The 22,921-nt window shown below is 44.1% G+C and overlaps 1 protein-coding gene across 2 annotated transcripts in view; it reads right to left on the reverse strand.

The window, feature by feature from the left end:
- The window catches only part of PARM1 (prostate androgen-regulated mucin-like protein 1), a 101,519-nt gene that overhangs the window by 18,125 nt on the left and 60,473 nt on the right, over positions 1 to 22,921 (reverse strand). For both annotated transcript variants that reach the window (XM_082639910.1, XM_082639911.1), the window contains exon 2: positions 14,975 to 15,679. In XM_082639910.1, the coding sequence (XP_082496036.1) occupies positions 14,975 to 15,679 (705 nt within the window). The remainder of the gene's footprint in view (positions 1 to 14,974; positions 15,680 to 22,921) is intronic.

Here is a 22,921-nt window from a genome sequence, read left to right on the forward strand (position 1 = left end):
GCACATCCCGTCTGCCTTCTGCTGACTGTCCAGGAATCAGGGCCCAACTTGGGGCCGTGTGGGGTTTTGGGTCCTCATATGGGTGCTGGTGAAGGTGGGTCAAAGCTCAATGATTCTGGTTAACTGGGAGAAGGACTAGTTAGGAGCAGAAAACAGTCAGTACAGCCACCTAAGAAGGGCCATGTCATTGGTTTCTAGTGTGTGTTGTGGTCCAAAACACTGCTGGGAGTGTCACCTAAAGCTTACCTCGCAGCATATGCAATGGCACAGGATACATGGGGACTGCGATTTGCTTTGGGGCGTGTGTCTGTTGGCGTGTGCACGCATGCATGTGCATGTAGGCTGTGATATGGGGGAGAAAAAGTGAAAATGAAAGTCTCCATTTTTGAATACTGTCACCTAAGTGGATCCTAATTTTACCATTATGGAAGGTCGCTTTGACTTCTGGCCTTGAGTGCTGCTTTGATTTTACTCCTGTTTTTCCTCCCACTCTATCCCACACCAGAGGAAACTAAGCTTATCTCCCTTTGACCTCAAATCAATATCACAAGCCTCTCCTGACTGAGCTCCCCGGGCTCCTTTTGAGCTAGGATGGTGCAGGTGGAGAGAAGCAACAGGCAGGGCTCTGAGGTTTCACTACCCAGTGGCGGAGACAAGAGTCAGGCCTGGGGACCACACAGGGGAGTGTAGCATTGAATGGACAGATAGGTGGGTACTTAAGGTGGGAGGTGGGTGGTACCAAACTCTGTATTTCTGCCTCTAACTTGGGGGAGGATGTGTGTCTATAAAAGCCAGAGTAGGGGGCTTCCCTGGTGGCGCAGTGGTTGAGAGTCCGCCTGCCGATGCAGGGGACACAGGTTCGTGCCCCGGTCCGGGAAGATCCCACATGCCGCGGAGTGGCTAGGCCCGTGAGCCATGGCCGCTGAGCCTGCACGTCCGGAGCCTGTGCTCTGCAATGGGAGCGGCCACAGCAGTGAGAGGCCCGTGTACCGCAAAAAAAAAAAAAAAGCCAGAGTAGGGAAGAGGTGGGAATGAAGATGTTCTCTAAAGGATGGGCTGAACTTGGACAGACAGCAATGAAATTTTTAGGCAAGAACCAGCTAGATGGAGGTACATATATACAATGGGATATTACTCAGCCATAAAAAGAATGAAATTGGGCCATTTGTAGAGACCTGGATGGACCTAGAGACTGTCATACAGAGTGAAGTAAGTCAGAAAGAGAAAAACAAATGCCATATCCTAACACATGTATATGGAATCTAAAAAAGAAAAAAAAGGTTATGAAGAACCTAGGAACAGGGCAGGAATAATAAAGACACAGATGTAGAGAATGGACTTGAGGACATGGGTTGGGGGGAAGGGTAAGCTGGGACGAAGTGAGAGACTGACATGGATATATATATACACTACCAAATGTAAAATAGATAGCTAGTGGGAAGTAGCTGCATAGCACAGGGAGATCAGCTGGGTGCTTTGTGACCACCTAGAGGGCTGGGATAGGGAGGGTGGGAGGGAGATGCAAGAGGCAGGGGATATGGGGATATATGTATATGTATAGCTGATTCACTTTGTTATACTGGAAAAACTAACACACCATTGTAAAGCAATTATACTCCAGTAAAGGTGTTAAAAGAAATTAAAAAATAAAGGACATTAAAAAGAAAAAAAAATAAAATAACTGATTCTTCTGAAAGTGTAGCTATTTGTTAAATTGAACTTTATAAGTAGTTATGATGCAAAATTGAAACTCCTTTATAAGGCATACAGCTTGCATGCAAATATGATACAGAACTGTTTTTTTTTTTTTTTTTTTTGCGGTACACGGGCTTCTCACTGGTGTGGCCTCTCCCGTGGTGGAGCACAGGCTCCGGACGCACAGGCTCAGCGGCCATGGCTCACGGGCCCAGCCGCTCCGCGGCATGTGGGATCTTCTTGGACTGGGGCACGAACCTGCGTCCCCTGCATCAGCAGGCGGACTCTCAACCACTGCGCCACCAGGGGAGTCCCCAGAACTGTTTTTAATCAGCACAATCCAAGTTTGTCTCCATGTTAGTCCTTCTCTCTGCTGCCCCATCCCCTCAAATCTTTAAATCATTAAAGTACTGCTTAATCATTTCTTCACACAGTGGCAGAGGTAAACTTTATTAAAATTAGTCAAATATGACCACAATTGGAATCTTTTACTTCATGTTTATACTATTTCTTAAAAGCTAGTTAGTTTGCAGGATTGGTCAGTGGGCAGACTTGGGATTTAAACTTTGGGCAGGATCCCTAACATCTATACTTTTCCACTTCCTGTCATCAGAAGCCCTGGTTTGGGGACTGGCTTTACTTTTATCTAAAAGCATTTTACCTACTTGGGTAGCATATAGTTAAAAATGTATACTAGAAACACAAATCTCTGTTGAGATAATAAAAGATTTGCATTCACCCAAGCAAGTGTGTGTTTCTTTTCTCTTCATTTCTCTCTCCTGCAGGCACATCAGCTGTACTTTAAGGATGCAGGGAGCACAGGTTTGTAACCAATGCCAAACGGGGCACACAAGTCGGCACAGTTCCTGGTTACCATGGTTTTAAAATTTCCTTACTTCACTTACAATCACAATCCTTCCCAACACAAATGAAGCCTCGTTCCCACCTGGAATTTTTTTTTTTTGTTTTTTTTGTTTTTTTTTGCGGTACGCAGGCCTCTCACTGTTGTGGCCTCTCCCATTGCGGAGCACAGACTCCGGACGCGCAGGCTCAGCGGCCATGGCTCATGGGCCCAGCCGCTCCACAGCATGTGGGATCCTCCCCAACCGGGGCACGAACCCGTGTCCCCTGCATCGGCAGGCGGACTCTCAACCACTGCGCCACCAGGGAAGCCCCCACCTGGAATTTTTTATAACTACCTGTTTAGGTCGCCCAACCCCAGCTCTCCTTTGACACCTGTAATGTAAACTAGGCTGGGTTTCTAAGAATAGCAAACAGTGCCCCTCATCCCCTTTCCCTATAGCATCCTGACAAGCTGATGGCCACACAGCAGCTTCCCATCAACATCACGTCAGGGAGCATTCCTCTCATTCAGTGCTCTCCAGACCAAAAGGAGCCCACGGGGAGTAAGAATTCTTCCCGAAACAGGGGTGACCCCTACATCTGTATGCTATTAACAGACTCTCCTTAAAGACTGAATTCAGTCTTGGCTCAACAACATTTCTCAGGGGACATCTCTAGTATTGTGCCAAGAACAGTAATAAAAGCATTAAGAAAAACAATCGTGGTCATAAGTCTCAGTAGCCGTCCTTTACTGCAGTTCCCTGTGCCAGGCACTGAGCTAGGCAGAGTGGGGTAGGTATCTCCACTTAGGAGTTTAGCAAAAGCAGTTAACAAAAATCTATTCAACTGGTTAGTATGCAGAAATGGGATTCAACCTCTGAGGCTGGATTCCCCAAACGTATGCTTCTCTACTTTCTGTGACCAGAAGACCTGGCGTGAAGACTGGCTTTATACATGCACTAGCTGAATAGTCTTGGGCAAGTCGCTTTACTCCTTCGCGCCTCTATGGCCTCATTTGTGTCCCTATCTCTACCTGTAAAGTGAGAATTCGTTCAATCATTCACACAACTGATGTTTATTGTTTACTACGTGCCCAACTTTGATGAATCACTTGCTTCCTCTCAGAGTGCTTTTACAAATTAAACAGTGTATTTAAAATGCTTTGTCCATCATGAAGTGCATTACAAAAGTCTCAGTCTCTGGGCATCTCTTATCCATAAAAACTCCGAAGCCAGGAAGAAACTTGAATCCAGAGAAGATCTGAGCCAACCCTAGTATTCGAAATGATTGCAGATCTCAAGCTCAAGTTTTGCTTCCAGCCTGATCATGACCAATGGAATAATGTAATTTTACTGTTGAAAGGAAATTAAGAAGGTTCATTGCCTCTAACCCCTTCATTTTACAGATGATAACAAAGAAATTAAGAGATTTGGTTGAGATCAGACTGCATCAGTGGCAGAGCTGGGACTAGATACCTTTGAATTCCTGGTTTGCCTTCTTTTAAATTTTCTACCTCTTGGTCTTATCCCAAGTAAAAGCCTTAAGGCACTGATAGCTGAGGCAATAAAAAAAGACAAGACCTCATCCTCTATGTCACGACAATGTTTTCAAAATTCAAACATCTCTATATCACTCTCATGATTTTTGCCATGTCCACATCAGTGATTATCTTCTTAATATCTGTCTTTAAATTAAATTATTTTCTTTAGATACTGACTACATATAGCCACACCCTAAGCAATGATAGCTGTGAAATCATGAGTTTGATGTGCTATTTTAGTTTTTTTTTAAATTCATATTGAAACAAAAGCATAGATTTATTAGAATGAAAAAAGGTTCATCCTCTTGCATACTACCTGTGTAGGGACTTAAATCATACTTTTGGGAACACTGCTCCCACGAACCAAATTTTCACAAAGAAACTCGAGGTGAGATGCTGGATTGGGGGTAGATCACAGCCCTCAGATCCCCTGGAGGAGGCCACGAAGAATGGAGGGCAGAGAGCCGGGGTCATCAGGGCCAGTGTCAACACCTGTCACTACTTTAGGGAATGTGGAAGCTTCATGAATACTGCTTCTTGGTGGAGGCCAAAACAGGGGAAATGTGGCACAGAAGGGACAGCTGTCCTGACTTACCCAACCCTCGGGGTAGCAGTGCAATGAACAGAGACTGTATTTCTAAGACCATGACGCTAACTAAGCCCTGATGATTGTCCCTAAACATGCTTTGTGTCAGTCTCTGCTGCTCATTCTTTCCTGCAGGGCAGATTCACAGTGCCTGGCTTTATAAGCCTATAATAACTCTTTCAAAATTACCTTATATAATAAATGTAATTCAGCCTGGGATGAATTATAACCTGTTCTGGGCTGAAAGAACCACACCTTGGCATGAGTGGGGATCTCAGCTCTGAGTCAGACCTACCCTAGACCTCTTGAGGGATGGAGGGACAGTGTTGGAGAGATTTCTGGGGAATAATTAAAAAAAAAGATTAGAGAATCCCCTCTACTGTTTGTCCTGGATGAGGAGAAGTCTCCTTCTCCTCTTGTGAAAATTCTGATCTATAGTGTGAGTGGGTGAGCAGTATCATGTTAGGTCATCAAATCCTTTGACTGAAGGACAAAGATATTTCTATTCAGGAGTCAAATCAGAAAGAGGGAAAGAAATCCTGACATCTCTCTGCTATCGGAGTATCTTTAATGCAATTAGCCTTGAGAGTATCAAAAAGATACTGGAAACCCTGAAAACCTGGGGGTTTTCCAGTTGGGGACAACTAGCTGTGTGGCAGTGGGAAGGAGGAGGTATGTGTAGGCTGAGAAGTCAGCCTTTTGTAGCCTCTGACTTTCAACTTAAGGGGCCAAGTTGGGGATCTCAACTCTGAAGTCATCCCTTTGCAAATTTCCCCACAGAGAGGGGAGAATTATGTATCGCAGGTGCCATTTACCTCCATGAAGACAGAAAAAGAAGGTGTTTTGGTTGTTCTCTTTAGTATTTCCTCTATCTCTTCAGTATTCCAGTGATGAAAATGAGACATGACCACAGATAAAACAATACTGAAGGGGAAAATAAACCAGAAAAATTCGTATATGCCCTTTTTGAGACTCATCTAGTCTGCAGGTGAAGGCTCAGGCCCCTTTGAGGCTTATCAGCCTTGGCAAGTAAGGCCTTCCATGCTGGCATTTTCTTGGTTCCAAGGACACGGCAAGAAGGAAGGGAGGAACTTCTTAGGGCCCAAGACAGAGTCCTAACCCTATTTGCAATGATAAACTTGCAGTGTGCAAGTTTATCATTTTTTTGTCATGGAAAAATGACTCTCGCTGGGGAGCAGAGAGTCAGTTTCAGGTCACCTGTCTCAACATCTTGACAAAGGGCAGTGACACTATAATTCCTGCAGCCCAAGGACTCGGGGATCTCTGCAGAACCATTAGTTAATTTAGCTTTGCCTCCATGTAATTAATCACCTAGGCAAGGTAGGAACCTGCTTTTGGAGACTGTATTTTACCAAGCTTTAATCCCAGACTCAGGATCCCAAGGTTTTAGAGTTAAAAACTTTGGAAAGAAAATAATTTCCCAACTTTGATGCCAGTTAGGGGAAGAAGGCAACCTCCAGCTCTTAATCCCCCACCCTCAGGTGCAAGTGGAGCCTCGGCAAAATCCTGTAAACTCAGCTTTTGTATCCTCCCTCCTCCATGATTTATTTTCTCCCAGCTAGAAATCTCTAGTTGTATGCACTCTTTAACCCGTATCTTTGGATTTTCCAAGTTTCATGAAAGTGCTACTATTTCCAATGTGAACATAGCTACTTTTCTCTTTCACACTTTTTGTATTATCCTTTTCTGTATTGTGTTATAGGCAGGTGCTAAAATGGATCTTGATGACCTAATACTTACAGTAATAATCCTTTTGGGAGTCTTGAAGTGTTGTCACCAACATTTTATTTTTTCAAGTTAAAAAAACCCAAAGTCTAGAAGAGTCAAATTCTTGTTGGTAACCACACTGAGAATTAGGGACCCAACTGTAATAATAAGAGCAGCCAACATTTATTTAGTGCTAACTATGTAAGGGACTCTTTATATACTTGTCTCATTTAATTCTAAAAAGAATCCTATAAGGCAATTATAGTACTATTATTACCCTCATTTTACAGATGAGGAAAATGTGACACTCAGTGATGAATAAACTTGCCAGGTCATCCATCTAGTAAATGGCATTGGTGAGATCTGAACCAGGCAGTCTGATGCCAAAGTTCGTACTACAAGTAACATTCTTACCCTTCTAGAGCCTGGCTTTGAAATGACCCCATAATTCCACCAAACAGAAATATGGCAAGGTGTTTTTGATGGCCCACTTCATGGACTTACTGAGATTTTATGACTTTAACCTAAGTTCACCTTAAATTTTGAGCCTGTGTTCTATCCCTGAAGGCCTGTGGGTCTGATGATAAAAGCAAGATACTGTTAAATAAAACTCTGTCTCTTACTGGCTGATAATTTTCTTTCCCAGGACCGGAGAACAAGGCATACTGAGGACAATATCAACTTAGTATCCATTATGTGTTCTCCTCATGCAGTACTCCCGACTCAACCCACTTCAGGGGGGGAGTTCTAGAACCTTTTCTGAGGAAGACAATGGGTTACTGCTGATCTGGTCTCACTTTCCTGTTATTGTTTTGAACAAAAAAGACATGCTCTTCTGAGTCAGAAGATTACAGTAAGTTCAGTCTGGATATGGAATCGGGAATATTCCAACCAGTTTTCCCAGTGAGCCAAAAAGCCACAGATTCATTTATGATATCAGCAGCTGTGCTTACAAGCTAAATTCCACTTTCTCAGTGAAGTATTTCCAAAATCACTTTAGTCGTATGTGACTAGTGAAAATATTTGAAGCAGGAAAAAAAGAAAGTGTTCCATGGAGACAAACTCTCTAAATGTAATGAAGGGTGAGACAAAGTATCTGATGGAGTTGCATTGCTACTAGATAACAATACCAGTGGTAACTAGCTGATTTTATTACCTTGCCATATATTTTTCAAAGGATATTTTGGAAATATTTTAAAACCAGATTAAGATTTAGGCAGTAAAAGTAAACCAAAGGAGAAATAAAAGTAGTAGAGACAAGAATTTAGAATTATTTTTTACCTGAAATATTATCTGACCGTTGGAGCTCCTTATGGGAGTTTAGTTGGTGTAAGCAAGCTTAGAGGTTTAGCTTAAGTTTAAAGAATTGGGCACAAAAGAAAAAATGTGAGTGAGGATTTATAATCCATACGCTTGTCAGCCTTGCAGTCCATGTGGACCAAAGATAGGAGCCAGCACGAGGGGAAAAGAGAGATGTGGTGGGATATGGGAGCTTTGACATGAGAACAAGAGTGAAGAGAAGTGGGTGAATTTGGGAACTACTAAGAGTTCAAACCAACAGTTCTCAGTGATGGAAAAAACACAGAGAGGGAAGGAGGATTGGACTAAAAGATGTTGGCACCATTCACTGTTAGAGGCCACGCCTGGGCATGTCATGATTTAATATTTGTAAAACTGAGTCTAGGATAGACACAATACTTTTTAGGATTATTGCTTTCTGATATATTTTGGGCAATCTGGAAGAATATGATCAATAAACGTTTAATGTTCTTTTACGTTTTTTTGTTAAATCCTCATTTCACCCTTTAATATATTTTGAATATATCATCAAAATATAATGGTCATTAACTTACTATTGTATTACTTACAATACATATCTATTTTTTTTACTCCTAAAATCTTTCTATGTATACTTTAAAAATGATTCTTCCCCCTTTTCTAGGAGTTAATTCATTTTTCAAATCTATATCTATCCTAAGAGTTGGTCTGGAATAAGGAGGTGTTTTGACAGCTGAAAGTCCCTTGCAGGTATGGATGCAGAGAGGATTAGATATCTGTGCCTGCCTGGTGTCCTTTCTTTCAGGGTATTTATTAGCACAGTTCATACTGAATAAATCTGGAGTCAGACTAGCAAATTAAAGTTCAAAGGCCTTCACCCATTTTCACAATTATGAGTCCTCCTCTTTGTAATGGAAAGCATAGGACAGTATAAGACCAGGGGCCGCTTGGATTTTACAGACAAAAGAGAATACCCTGTCTGCAACAAGCCGAGTGACTATAATTTTAAAGTTTGCATATGTAGGAATTGGGGACGATTCGAGTATAATTTGGTGTGCAGTATCAGTTCATCCTTTAAGCATTCACACGGCACCATTCAGTTCAGTTCAGGACGTCACAAACATACTGTAGTCATAGCTTCCACCCTTGAAGGGCGCTGATTTAATAACCCAGACGATCCATATTTAACACATCACATCTCTCTCTCTTTTCCTTTAAAAGCAAAACAAAAACTGAAAAACGAAAATGAAAACTCGTTTCTTCTGCACAGCTGCTTTTGGATGGCTGTGGCTACCACCTGCTTCTCGTCGCATCGGGGAGCTCCACCCCTCAGGCCCAGCTGGCAGCCCTGGGCGTTTGACAACATCCCATGCGGCTCATGTCCACAGCAGGTCTGGAGGCCGTAGGTCCTTCCCAACTTTTCGTTTCTACGAATTCAGCTATAATGGGTACAGTGGAAGGAAGACCTGACTTAGGGTCACTCAGGAGAACTGAATTTGAATCCTGGCCTGGTCACTCAAGGGAGGACTTAAGTCACTAAACCTCTCTGTGCCTGTTTTGTCACCTACAGCAGAGATACACCATCCAGCTCACCTTGCTGGAATATTCTGAAGATTAGATGGAGGGCTACCTGTGTGAGTCACGAGCCCAGTTCTTAGAAGATGTATATTCTCAGTAAGCCTCGTATGAATGTGAATCTCATTCCTTCTGCCTTGGATAATTCTAATAAACAATTTTTGTGGTATGATAAGCCAACAACAACAACAAAACCCCTGGAAGATTGTCTCTCTTGTGTTCAGTTTATAGTGAAGAGAGCTTAAAGTCAGAGTAGCTAAATGACATGGTCTGTCAGTGACAATGGCCAACCGGAAACCCGGTATAAGCCGGTCTACGTGTTACCAGTCCTGAACTCCCTGCAGTTTACGTCCATGTATTCCTGCCAGTTGAATATTCTTAAGTATAATTCTGAACATGTTCTGCCTCTGATCAGAAGCCTTTGGTGACTATCAATGGCTTGTCAAATAAAGTAAGTTGTCTCATCCTGTTACTCAGGGTCCTCTAACACTTGTCCTGAAATCTTCCTTCCGGCTTCTTCTGCAATGTCCTCCTCCACACATCCTGGGATCCAGCCTGGGATCCATAGGCTACTTGCCATGCTGTGTACACACGACACTGTAAACTCCACAAGGGTGGCGACTGTCTCATTCATGGCCAAATCCCCACTGTCTAGCCAGATGCCTGACTCACAGTGAAAGCTCAATAAGAGTTTGTTGAAGATGATGGGCAGTCTTCATTATGATAAACACAGTAATAATGATAACAGCAATCACAATAGCAAAATAATAACAATAATGATGATGCCGATGATAGCGGTAAATAATAGTAAAATAACAAGCATAGACATCAACAGAGTCATTGCTCAACAGCCATTATGCTGTACATAGACCCTCACCGGGTCTCTCCGGTGAGGGTGTGGTGAGTGGTGAGATCAGTTACAGGGGTATTTAGTTTCTTATCTCAACTAAACTTTTTAATAACCCCATCATTTGGAGACTACCCTTATCCCATTTTATTGGTGAGAAGACCAAGGCCCAGAGAGATTAAATAGCTTCCCTGGTACTGGTTGATTGCCTCTTTCATACATTTATCCAGCAAGTGTTCTTTCAAGTCTACCATGTGTCGGGCTCTGTCTCAGGGGTTGGGGAGGTAACCTACATCTTCCCGTTCGTGAGCAACGTCCTTGCTTTCATGGAGCTGACAGTCTAGTGGCAGAAAGCAGACACCTACTCACCAAATAAATGAGAGAATGTCAGAAAGTTGTAAGTGATTAAAACGAAAGTAAAGCAGGATAAAGGGATCCATGGTGATGCGATTACTGTTTCAGAGAGGGGTATGAGGAAAGGCTCCTGAGGAGATGACAGCTGAACAAAGTCCTTCCTGATGAAAAGGAGCGAGCCACTGAAGACCCAGCAGGAAAATGTTTCAGGCAGAGGGAATGGTAAGTGCAAAGGCCCTGGGGCAAGAGTGTCTGCGGTCTGTTCAAGAAGCGGTAAGATTGCAATGTGTTTGCTGGTGAAAGTGGAAGCAGGTGAGAGCATTGTGGCAGGGCGGGTTCCGAGGGTGCTGAGCACAGCAGGCATGACACAGACTTGAGCTTTTGCTCTGATTCAGAACGGCAAGCAAATGGAGTGTTAGAGCTGAGGAGGGACAGGATCTGTCCTGGGTTTTGAAAAGGGTCTCTCCGGCAAGGGTGCGGTGAGTAGTGAGATCAGTTACAGGGGTATTAAAGTCCCCCATGTGAGAGAGGACCGAGGGGTGAGAGGAAATTGGGTTCTGAGGGACCAGATACAGTGTATATGAGAGATGAAAGGAGTCTAGGATTATCCCACCGTTTCTGAGGGAGGACTGGACGGAGGCGTGAGGAAATCAGTAATTCATCTGATCCCTATGACATCTGAAATGCCTAAGAGCCACCCAAGTGGAGACCATGAGTTAGCTGACAGCTGTGTGTCGACATGTCTTTAGTTCAATGAAACAAAACAGGGATAGAATTTTACATCTCCGGGCTATCAGCATGTGGATGGCATTTTAAGTCACGAGACGTGATGAGGTCATCTCAGGAGTGAGTGTGGGGAGAAGAGGAGAGCGTGCGTGTGGAGAGCTGGGGGAGAGGAAGACAGTGTGGGCCCTGGGGTGCTCCAGTGTAGGAAGGTGAGGGGGTGAAGTAAGGCGACAGACACTGAGAAGGAGCAATGTGACGAACCAAGAGAGACTGTCCTGGAGGTCAAGTGGAAACAGTGCTTCAAAATTGAGGGCAGTGACCATCTGTGTCAAATGCTCCTGTTAGGTCGGGTATGCCAGGACTAAGAATTAACCCTCAGAGCTGGCAGTGTGGAGGGTACCAGATACCCCGACCAGAGCAATTTCCGTGCTTGGAACTGCAGGCTGGATTCTGCACCCAGGTATGTGCAGCACACAGGTGCCTGAATCTCCCCTGCCCTGTCTTCTCCTCGGGCCGCAATTCCCTTCACCTCCTACAACTCAGTTCATGTGCTCCCTCTATCATGAAACCTTCCCTAATCTCGCCAGTCAAATCTAACTCCCATAACATTTACCTTGTTTTTGAATTATTTATTGGTGACTACGTCTGGATATTTGTTGAATGGATAAGTCCTTGGATTATAGAGATATGCTATGTGAACTCATACAGAATAAGACAATATGCTCAACAAAAGTGCAGTATGATTACTGCCACTATTAAGGCAGCACAAGAGTCTCTAAAACAAAAACATCTGTAGATAGTCACCTATGAGCACAGTGTCACAGGGTGCTGCCTAGTCTGCTGGGCTGATGGTGGAGCAGTGTGGCAATGCTGGTGCTTAAAGAAGACCCAATGGTGGTTTAAAGGATTTGGGCTCTGGGCCCAGCTTTACCACTGGGCGGTGTAACCTTGGGTGAGTCACTCCAAACTTCTGGGATGCAATTTCTTCACCCTTGAAATGAATAGATTGTATCACATCTGCTCAAAGATCCTCCCACCCACTTTGGTTCATTCTCAGATCAGAAACTGAGTGGTGTTAAGAGTTACTTGTGTCCTTTCTTTTTACTTAAACTGTAAAATCTCAGAGGACAGGTATTACGCTTATTAATACTTCTTTGTATCAAGCACTGGGTCCTGGTGGATGCACAATAAATATTCTTCGATTTAATAGATCATAAGGGATGAATCCCCTTGGGTCTATGAAATGTACACTGGCCATGCTCAGTGATCTCCCTCTGACCTGTCACACCTTCCTCTCAAGTCAATCAACCTTTCTTTCATTCATTTACCCTGGAGTTCTTACTGGGGGCCATATTCCCTAGAACTATAAAGTTCTGGGTCATGACCCAGCTCTGTCACTAATTTTGTGTCTCTTAGCCCTGCTGGCTTTGAGTTGAGGAAATCAAGACACATGGTCTAAAACACAAGCCAGAACAGTGGAACAGGGCTGTCTTGGATAATCTAGCCCATGAAACTGAGGGACTTGGAAAAAGTAGTAGGTTATGCCATATTAGGGAGTCTCTTGCATGCCAAGCTCAGAATTTGTGCTCAGTATATTGATCCACCATGTCTACGGTAACCTGGAGGGGGCAGAGGCTGGAGGAAGGGAAACCAGTTAGAAAACTGAAAAAAGTAGTGCAGGTGGTGGTGAGGTCTGAACTAGGAAAGGGAAGAGATGTGGCCACTGCCTCAAGCCTGTTCTTGGATGGCACCTTTGTTAGGGACAGACCTGAGGACACTGAGTCAACACTCACTCTCCTCCAGGTACCGCGTCCATTCTTGAGATATTCCCTGCATGCTGGCAGCATGGAAAGTATCAGACAGAAAGTGGGGATGTGGCAGAAAGTAAAGACAGAAAGTACACATCTAAACACAGCGTGCTAAGTACTGGCTGGAGGCGCAAAACAGGGCGTTAATTGGGGACGGGGCTACGCAGAGAAAGCTATGTTTGGACTGCGAGTGCCGGATTCCCTCCTTTTGCCTTCCCAGATCCACTCTCCACCTTTCTCCACTTTGCTCTCTGACTTGCCCTCCAGGAGGCTGAACTGTATGCACCACAACAGGCTTCCTTGTCCTTGGCTTCGGGCTGCATATCAGAGTAGGGGGGGAGAGGGAGGGCAGAGTATAGATTCCCTTCACTTCCAGAGGTTAACCTTGAGTTAGTTGTGTCCCTCCCCCAAGAGTCCCTACTCCTCCCAAGGTGGTCTATTCTACAAGACCCTCCTTCTGGGTTCTGGTTACTGTTCTCTCCTCCTAGGTCTGACTCATGACAGCTCTGCAATTATGATCCCCTGTGGTTTTCTTATACACCAGCTGTACTTTTGTAATTCATTCCTTTATCCCAGTTTGATTGCATCTGTCTCTCTTGTTGGGACTCTCACTGATACACACTGGGCCTTTGAAATAAGAATTTGCAATTCTTTGGGACCTTCTCCCTTAGTAAACTGTGAGCTCTTCCACGAGGAGTTATGTCTTGTTAATCTGAGCTCTGTTTCTCCCCACCTCCACTGTTTACCAGAGTTTCCGTTCATAATGGTTGTTTATCAATTATTTGTTAACAGATGTTAATTTCTCCTCACAGCCATTTCTTTGACCCCAGCTGGTGCTGTGTGGCTCAGTCCCAAATACTCCCCTCTGAGTCCATGGCCCCTCGCAAGATGACTCAGGCGAGGGCCTAAAGCTCCATTTTTCCCTTCACCTGCTGGCTGCGCTCACTGTTTCTTTCTTTTTTTTTTTTTTTTGCGGTACGCGGGCCTCTCACTGTTGTGGCCTCTCCCATTGCGGAGCACAGGCTCTGGACACGCAGGCTCAGCGGCCATGGCTCATGGGCCCAGCTGCTCCGCAGCATGTGGGATCCTCCCGGACCGGGGCACGAACCCATGTCCCCTGCATCGGCAGGCGGACTCTCAACCACTGCGCCACCAGGGAAGCCCTCACCTCACTGTTTCTTAATCAAGAGGCCAAATGTTCCTACTAAGGCCTTTTCCTGCCCAATGCCCTAAGTTTCCAGACTTCACCTCAATGTCAGATGCATGTGACCTCAGAAAAGACCCTAAATCTCTCTCTCATAATTTCCAAGACTGCAAAATCAAGATAAAAATAATACTAACTTTACAGGGTTGCTGGGAGAATAAAAACAAACGTGACATTCCACAAAAGTTGTTGTCTTTCCCATGATATATATCAGTGACTCTAAAGAATAAGCACATTCTCTCCACCCCCCGCCCTACTTTCTTTGACTGTTTCCATGAGGTAAACACACATTAATACATCGAGCAAAATCATAATAACAACTGACATTTCCTGAGTACTTACTCTCTGCCAGGAACTATTCTAAGCACTTTATATGTCATTTCATATAATCTCCACAAGAACCATGTATGATACAGCTTTCTTTATCCCTATTTTACAGATGAGGAAAAATAAGGACACCCTGATGAAGTAATTTGCCCAAGGTCAGAAGCCAGAACTGAAACCTAGGAAGCTCAACCCAAAGCCTTTGTTTAACCAGTCTCATTGGTTTACATACATGAAGACGTACGTGAAGACAAATTATAAAGATTGGCCACAATTAATGAACTATCATGGGGAAATTATTAAGAGACTAAAAGTAAAGTTTGCACTTGTGGAAATTCTTAGGAATTATAATTCAGCTAGGTGTTGCACTCCAAAATTCAAACTTAATCCACTGTGTTTGGTTAACTGAAGGGCATTCTTAGCACCCCAGTGTCATCAAGGCCACGTGCTCTAGCCAGAGACTCACCTGAACTTAGCGCATGCTCCACTTCCTGCATGATCACCCCGGCGGGGGCAGTGGTGGTCTCCGTGTCTATCAGCATACAGGTCACTCTGGGGGGCACGGTTGCTTGGGCCGTGGTCTCGGTGGGCACTGGCTCGGCGGGGGCATGTGAAGTGGCTATGTGGCCCGAGCTGTGCTCCTCTGCTGGGGGCTGTGATGTGGTTAGAGCTCCTGTGGGCTTGGTGCTGGTCTCAGCTGAGTTATGGCTGGTGCTCACAGAGGCAGAGGGAACCTCCTCTGGTGGTGAGGTTGAAGGGGGTGAAGGTGATGAGGCTGGCGCTTGAGGGGAGGTGAGCGTGGGAGACTCAACGGGGGGCTGCGACCCTGTAGCTGGCACCCTGGCCTCGGGAGTGTCTGAAGTGTGTTCCTCGAGCGTGGGTGTTAAGTGGATCCCACCGCTTGTTGGTGAGGCGTCTGTGTCTGTGCCCTCCCAGTTGGAGGCTGGGCTGGCGGGTTCCTCTTCTCTGGGCTCTGTGGAGACGTTCTTGGCAGATGGAGATGTCCGGGCCGATGCTGTATCTGGGAGGACCGAGTTGCTGGGTGTTCCACCAGTAGGGGAAGTGGGAGGGCTTTGCGGAGAGCTGGTCCAGAAGTCTGTAGGTGGGCTGCTCTTTGCCGGAAGAGAAACAGGGGAGAGGGTTGATGCAGACGCGCTCTGTAGCCTCAGTCCTGTAGAAGAGCCAGTACAAAGGTGGTTAATGTGTGAAAACCTGCGCGGCGAGGCCGTTTTACAGTATTTTCACGTCTTTCTCATTTTACACTGTGCCTCTGTAATTGTGAAGGTGACTTTAAAAATATTTTCTTCCCACTGTTGCTCTCTCCTCCCTTGGTGACTATCAGTAGGAACCAGCCTGAGGCTCTGCAGGAGCAATTAGTGGATCAGTCAACACAAGTCCAGCCAGTACACAGCATGAACTAACCTTGTCTTCTGCTTGCTGAAAACCATGCCCTTAAAAACCGAGACACTCTGCGGAACTGATTTTATGAGAAATGGTCTGGACAGTCGAGGGAGCTGCTGCACAACGCTTGTGGGGATGCCCAGCCTATGTGATGGGTGTGGGGAAGGCATGGTTGGTGAGTGCAAAGCCAACCACTCACTGATTGGCTCGTCCCTGTCAGAGGAGCTCATTGATTGGCTGTTCCCTGCCGTAGGAACTCACTGATTGGTTGCTCCCTGTTACGGTTGTGAGCTCCGCGACCTTGCACAGGGATGCAAGGGTTATGGGCTTGTCCACCGCGGTGAATAAAGCTGTGAGCAGATTTCCTGTGGAGGAGTAAAGGGGGAGGTCCCAAATGAAAAGCTGAGAGGAAGAAGGAATCTGAAGTTTGGAAATACTTTCTTAGACTCGAACCTAGTTCTCCCAAATTCTAGCCCGGTGTCTTTACCATCATGTCATTTCGCCAAATATTCTCTTTCATATTTTGTAAAATTTAAAGTTAGTTTCCTTTCTTCATTCCTCCCTACCTCCGTTTACCCATTCAGTTTCATTCATTCATTTTTTCATCCATTTATTCATTCAAGTATTTAATATAATAAATGGCTTCTATGTACTAGCACTCTGCTAGACCCTGAGTTTATGATTTCACTTTTTATGTAACACATCTCTTGATTGCCTCTCCACAGCCCTTGCCATTCCCCAACTAGCTTTTCCTCTAGTCATTTCCATCTCAGTGGATGGCAAGACCTATCAGTTACTCAGTTAAAAACCCAGATATCATCCTTAATGCATCTCTTTCCCTCACTGCCCCTCTTCCATCCAATCCATCAGCAAATCATGATGACTCTACCTTAAAAAGATATCCCGGTCCAATCTCTGCTCATCACCTCCCTTATTATCTCAACATCACCTGAGCCACCAGTCACTTGTCTAGACAACTGCCACAGTCTCTTAATTGGTCTTCTAGCTTCCAGATTTTTTCCTTTCAGTCTACTTTTCACATGGCAGCTGGTATAATATTTTAAAGTGGCATATCAGATTAACTGACCGAAACCTTCCCAAGGTTGTGCTTAGAACAAAATCCAAAACTACTCCCCTATGTCATCATCCCATGTTCTCCTCATCATTCTAGTTGACCTCTACTCAAATGTCAGCTCCTCCTCAGAGGAGCCTTCTCCAGACAGTCCTAACCAAAGTCATTCCTACTCCTTCCCCTTGCTTATTTTTTAAAAGATTTTTTTGATTTTTTATTGTTAAAATATACATAACATTTTAACCATTTTTAAGTGTACAGTTCATTGGCCCTAAGTACATTTTCACTATTGTTCAACCATCACCACCATCCATCTCCAGAACTTTTTCATCTTCCCAAACTGAAATCCTGTACCCATTAAACAATAACTCTCTATTCTTCCCTTTCCCCAGCTCCTGGAAACCACTATTCTACTTTCTATCTCTACAAATTTGACTGCTTTAGGTACCTCATATAAATAGAATCATACAATATTTGTCCTTTTGTTTCTGACTTATTTCACTTATTAGCAAAATATTGTCAAGTTTCATCCATGTTATAGCACATGCCAGAATTTCCTTCCTTTCTAAGGCGAAATAATATTCCATTGTATGTATACACCACATTTTGTTTATCCATTCATCCACTGATGGCCACTTGGGTTTCTTCCACCTTTTGGCTATTGTGAATTATGCTGCTCTGAATATGAGTGCACAAATATCTGTTTGAGACCATGCTTTCAATTGTTTGGGGTCTATATACTCAAAAGTGGAATTGGTGGTTCATATGGTAATTTTATGTTTAATTTTTTGAGGAACTGTCGCACCCTTTGCTCATTTTTATTTTTCATAAAATAAATAAAATAGTTTCTTCTTGAAACTACATATTATTTATTTGCCTATTTTACCTCTCTTCTACCAGAATGTAAGCTCCATGAGGGTACAGGGACCTGGTCTTATTCATTGCTGTTTCCTCCAAGCCTAGAAGAGTGCCTAGGTCATCATAATTGCTCAATAAGGACTTGAGGAAAGGAGGAAGGAAGGGGCGAAGGAAGGAAGGAAGAGAGGGAGGGAAGGAGGAAGGAAGGAGAGAGGAAAGGAGAGAGTAAGGGAGATAAGGAGGGAGGTAAAGAGGGAGGGTGGAAAAATGAATTAACCTAAGAACTTTATTTAAAACAATACCCCAGTATTTCTCTACTCCCTTCTACACATCACTTAGTATGGCCACATCCATCATAGCTGCCTGGGGGCTGGCTGCCTACCTGGTGTTATTTGAAGGCAGGAAACTTGCTTAAAGTGTCAACCTCTGTCCTTCCACCACAACATGCACTGATGCCTGATGTCTTGTTAGGTCTTCAACTATTTAACTCTCCAAACTCTGAGGAGATTTCCTGGGGGGTAGCATATAGGTAACAGCCAAACATGATCAAGATTCATAAGGGGAAAAAAAATGGGCCAGATTTTATCACAGAGGAAGGGAGAAAAGAGGAATGCAGAGGGATGTAAGCATTTGGGATAAGATCTGCTCACTTCTTCATTCAGCTGCATGACACACTCAGTAGCTGATGGAAAATTGTGCTATAGAATTTAACCTGAAAACAGAGTTTTCTCAATATTTAACTGAATTTAACGCTTGGATTGTTATCAAAATGATTGGTTTAATTTTTTTTTTCTGAGAGGAAGTTACATTTTAATCAGTAAGTATCACGACAGAGGGACTTTTGTTAGCTAGTTCATGATATCTGTGTATAAAGCAACAGTTTCCATCCATCCATGGGATCCTGAAAAGTTCTCTGTGTACTGACTGTATTTTCCAGTGGCTTATCATTTTAGCAATGTTGCGTGTTCATTTCTGATGGGCTTTCACCTGACCCCTGCCAAGCTTATTGGTTTAATTTTATTTAAAGGTGTTGGTCAAGACCGTAAACTACAGGAAAGTTACTCTCCTAGTAAACTGGGGGCACACCTCCCAAATTAGGCCACATAATAGTCCATGTTTCTGTGGTTGACTTTTGGCAGCTGTGAAGTGTTAACAATTTCAGGATGAATACAGGTCAAGAGGTCTTTGAAATATGGACAAAACAATAGTTGGGACAAATATTATGAAAACATCAAATCTTCATATGTGACCTTAGAGCATACTGGCTTTGCATCCTGGTAGCTCTCATAACTCATTAAAGATTCTGAGGCCAAAAAAAAAAAAAAAAAAGACTATGTTTAACTACTGTTTATAGTATCATATAATAGGTGGGCAGATGGAGGTAGAGAGAGCCTTAGTCTGGCAGCTGAGTCAGAGTCTTTGGAATTCTGGGATGAATGAAGAATGAGTCATATGCAAAGGAGCAAGACTTCATTCATTCATTCAAGCTTTTATTGAGTAACTTCTATGTCCATGGCCTAACCCTCAAAGAGTTCACCATCTAACAGGACAGAAAGGACACACAACTTTCTGTAATATGATGTGATAAGCACCTTATGGAATTACAAGCAAGTTGCAATGGGAGCCCCAAGGAAAGATGAATAAATATTGTATGGGGACTGTGGAATGCAAAAATATACAAAGTCATTTTCAAATGACATTTAGAAAAGTCACAGAAGAGATGACATTTGAGTTGGTTCTGAAAGGATGAGACTACACAAGATGCCATTAAAGTGTATGATATTCAGGGCGACACCTGCATTGTCATTTCCAGTGGAGCTAAAAGCTGTACTATGGAAATCATTATAGTGCTGAAAATGACATGCTGCAAGAATTAGTTTTGTGGCTGGAGACATCCATTTTCTTGTTTAATTCTGACTTGTATACTTTTATAACTCCTACCCTTCCTGCTTCCAAAGAGGACTGAGGTGGTCATTCCCATAGCTACCTATTTAGTACTTGTTTAAAGTACTTTGCAGTCTCGTTCAGATAATTCTGACTCCTAACAAACAACAATGCATAGAAATTGTGGGACAACGCTGCTCATCTTCCCTTGAACAAGGCATTAAAAGCCTCTGCTTTGCCTGTTTGATGATACACTCCATATTGCTCTGAGTACATGAGGGTTGGTCTTCATGAAGATATCCAAGGCTCAGGCGCCATGAAGATATCCAAGGCTCAGGCACCATGACTTTCTTCATGAAGATATCTGAGGCTCACGCGCCATGAAGATATCTGAGGCTCAGGCGCCATGACTTTCATCATGAAGATATCCAAGGCTCAGGCGCCATGGCTTTCATCATGAAGATATCCAAGGCTCAGGCGCCATGACTTTCATCATGAAGATATCCAAGGCTCAGGCACCATGAAGATATCCAAGGCTCAGGCGCCATGACTTTCATCATGAAGATATCCAAAGCTCAGGCACCATGAAGATATCCAAGGCTTAGGAGCCATGACTCTCATCATGAAGATATCCAAGGCTCAGGCACCATGACTATACTAGAGAATGCTTGCTGTTCTAGTTGGCTCAGGCTGCCAGAAAAAAGTACCACAGACTAGTTGGCTTTAACAATAGAAATTTGCTTCTCACGGTTTGGAGGCTGAGAAGTCCGATCAAGGTGTGGGCCAATTCAGGTTCTTGTGAGAGCTCTCTGTTCCTGGCTTGTAAGTGGCAACCTTCTAGCTGTGACCTCACATGGCCTTTCCTTGGTATGTGTTGGGGGAGGGGGTGGTGAAGAAAGCCCTCTGGTGCCTCTTCTAATAAGAACACTAATCTCATGATGTGGGCCCCGCCCTCATCTAACCCTAATTACTTCCCAAAAGCTCCATCTCCAAATGCCATCCCATTGGCTTCAACATTGAGAATCACTGAGATAGCCTGAGGAAATATCATTTCTGCTTTATCATAGGTAGGACCCGTGTTTCCACAGGACTACCAAATTGATTAAGTCAAACAGCTAAGGATGTATCCCAGGACTTCAAAAAATTTTTTAGAGCTAGAGAGGGTCTAAGTGATGCATGATTACAGCCCCTCATTTGATAAATGAGGGAACAGACACAGGGAGGGGAAGTGGTGTAACTGACCTTACACATCTAAGAGAAGAAGCTGGGCAGTGTTGCCTGGAAAGAATCATGTAGAGACAAGGTCAGAGTTAGAATTCCCCACCAGCACACTGTGCCCAGCCTCAAAAAGGCCGGTAGAATGTACTTTAGCAGCCACCATTATAGAATAAGAAAGGAGGAGCCCATGTGAGACTGCACAGCTAAAGAAGTTGAAATAATGTACCAACAAGGACCTACTGTATAGCACAGGGAACTATACTCAACATTTTGTAATAACCTATAAGGGAAACACATCTGAAAAAGAATAGGTATATGTATAACTGAATCACTTAGCTGTACACCTGAAACTAACACAATATTGTAAATCAACTATACTTCAAAAAAGTCATTAAAAGTAAAAATAAACAACCCCCCCCAAAATAATGTAGTGCCCCATACACCTTCCCACCCAAAGTAGAGCTACTTTCTGAAGAAAAGAATTAGTTCTAATATTTCCTTGAGAAAATGGCAGAGTAAATAGAATAAAGAAATGGAACCCATTAACCCCTAAATTAGAGGTGACTTTACCAGACATGGTGTCCCTGCCCAGGCAGTGACAGGCTCATGTGCCTGAAATGGAGTGACTCAAAGAAGGAAATCTCTCAGACTTGGCCCAAATGAGAGATCTAGGGTTATAAGGGCCAACTTAATCTGAAATTCCTCCTTGTAAATTTACAAATGTAAGTCTTTCCTGAAGTTTGGTCAAATTAAAGCTTTTATGTTGCAAGAATGGCTGACAGATTGTTGCTCAGAAGAAAAGCAGATTCTTAGGTGGATAGAAAGCTATTTGTTTCCATGTGTACTATCCTTTGATATGTGAAAAAAAACAGGTCTGGCTTGAGCCCAGTTTTCTTGCCTTGCTAGGAAGAGAGATTTGGGGGCTGATGGCTGGGACAGGTAGGCGAGTTCTCCCAGTGCTGAGGGGAGTTACAGGATATTCCAGGGTGGAGAGTCTGCGTTCTGTGCATGTGCTCCTGCCTCCTGCCCAACTGGGTGTCAGGAAGATAGGTCTGCAACGTTGGCAGCCGGTGGACAATGAGTGCCCCGAACTGTCACTTCTTCCTGGGTTTTGTGAGCAGCAAACTGGGTCAGTGCCAGAGTCCCAGATGGCCTGATTACCTGTGTGGCTCACCTGTTCTCTCCCCCTAATCCCCCACAGCATGTCCTCTCCTGCCCTTGGCTTGTCAAGTGCCTGAGAAAACATGTGACAAAGCTTTGGCAAATTCGGTGAAATTCGATCAAAACACAGTCAAGCGCTCTCCTGGGCGGCCAAGTCAGCCCGAGTGGTGCCTTGGCCTGCGGTCTCGGGGGATCATGCCAGGCCTGTGTCGCAGAGGCCCGACAGCTGCTGAAGGTCTGCACGCTAAGGAACTGCTAACAGTCAAGGCCAACTGGACCATGTCACTCCCCTTTGAGGGTGGAGGGGAGGAAAGGAAGCCTGCACAGAGGATAAAACTTCACATCCCCACGGAGGCCTAGAAGGCTCTTTGTGATCCAAGCCTAGTGTTGCCTCTTCAGCCTTGCTCCCCACCAGATCCCAGAACAAACCAGCTTTTTATTGTACTCTAGTCCTTCTGCCTCAACAGCTCTCCCTCTTACGCCTGCCTGAGTTACTCCGATTCATCTTTCCAGTGTTAGCTTAAGGGCCTTTGCTGATTCTTTTGCTAAATCCACCCCCTTCCTCCAGCCTCAACCCTTTATGTGCTCAGAGCACCTTGTATCTTAACTTCATAGCACTGAAATTGGCACGTAGCTAGGTAATCGCTTGTGGGAAGCTTTGTTTAATGCATGCCTCCCCCTGTAGACTCTAAGATTCACATGGAGCGGGGACTGTAGTGGATTTGCTCACCACATATCCTCATTGTCTGATCCATAGTTGGAATGCAAATATATACCTATATATGAATGAGAGAATGAGCTGAGGACTCTATGAAGGGC

This window comes from Mesoplodon mirus (genome assembly GCF_964341445.2).
Source record: "Mesoplodon mirus genome assembly, chromosome: 2".
Lineage (NCBI taxonomy): Eukaryota > Metazoa > Chordata > Mammalia > Artiodactyla > Ziphiidae > Mesoplodon > Mesoplodon mirus.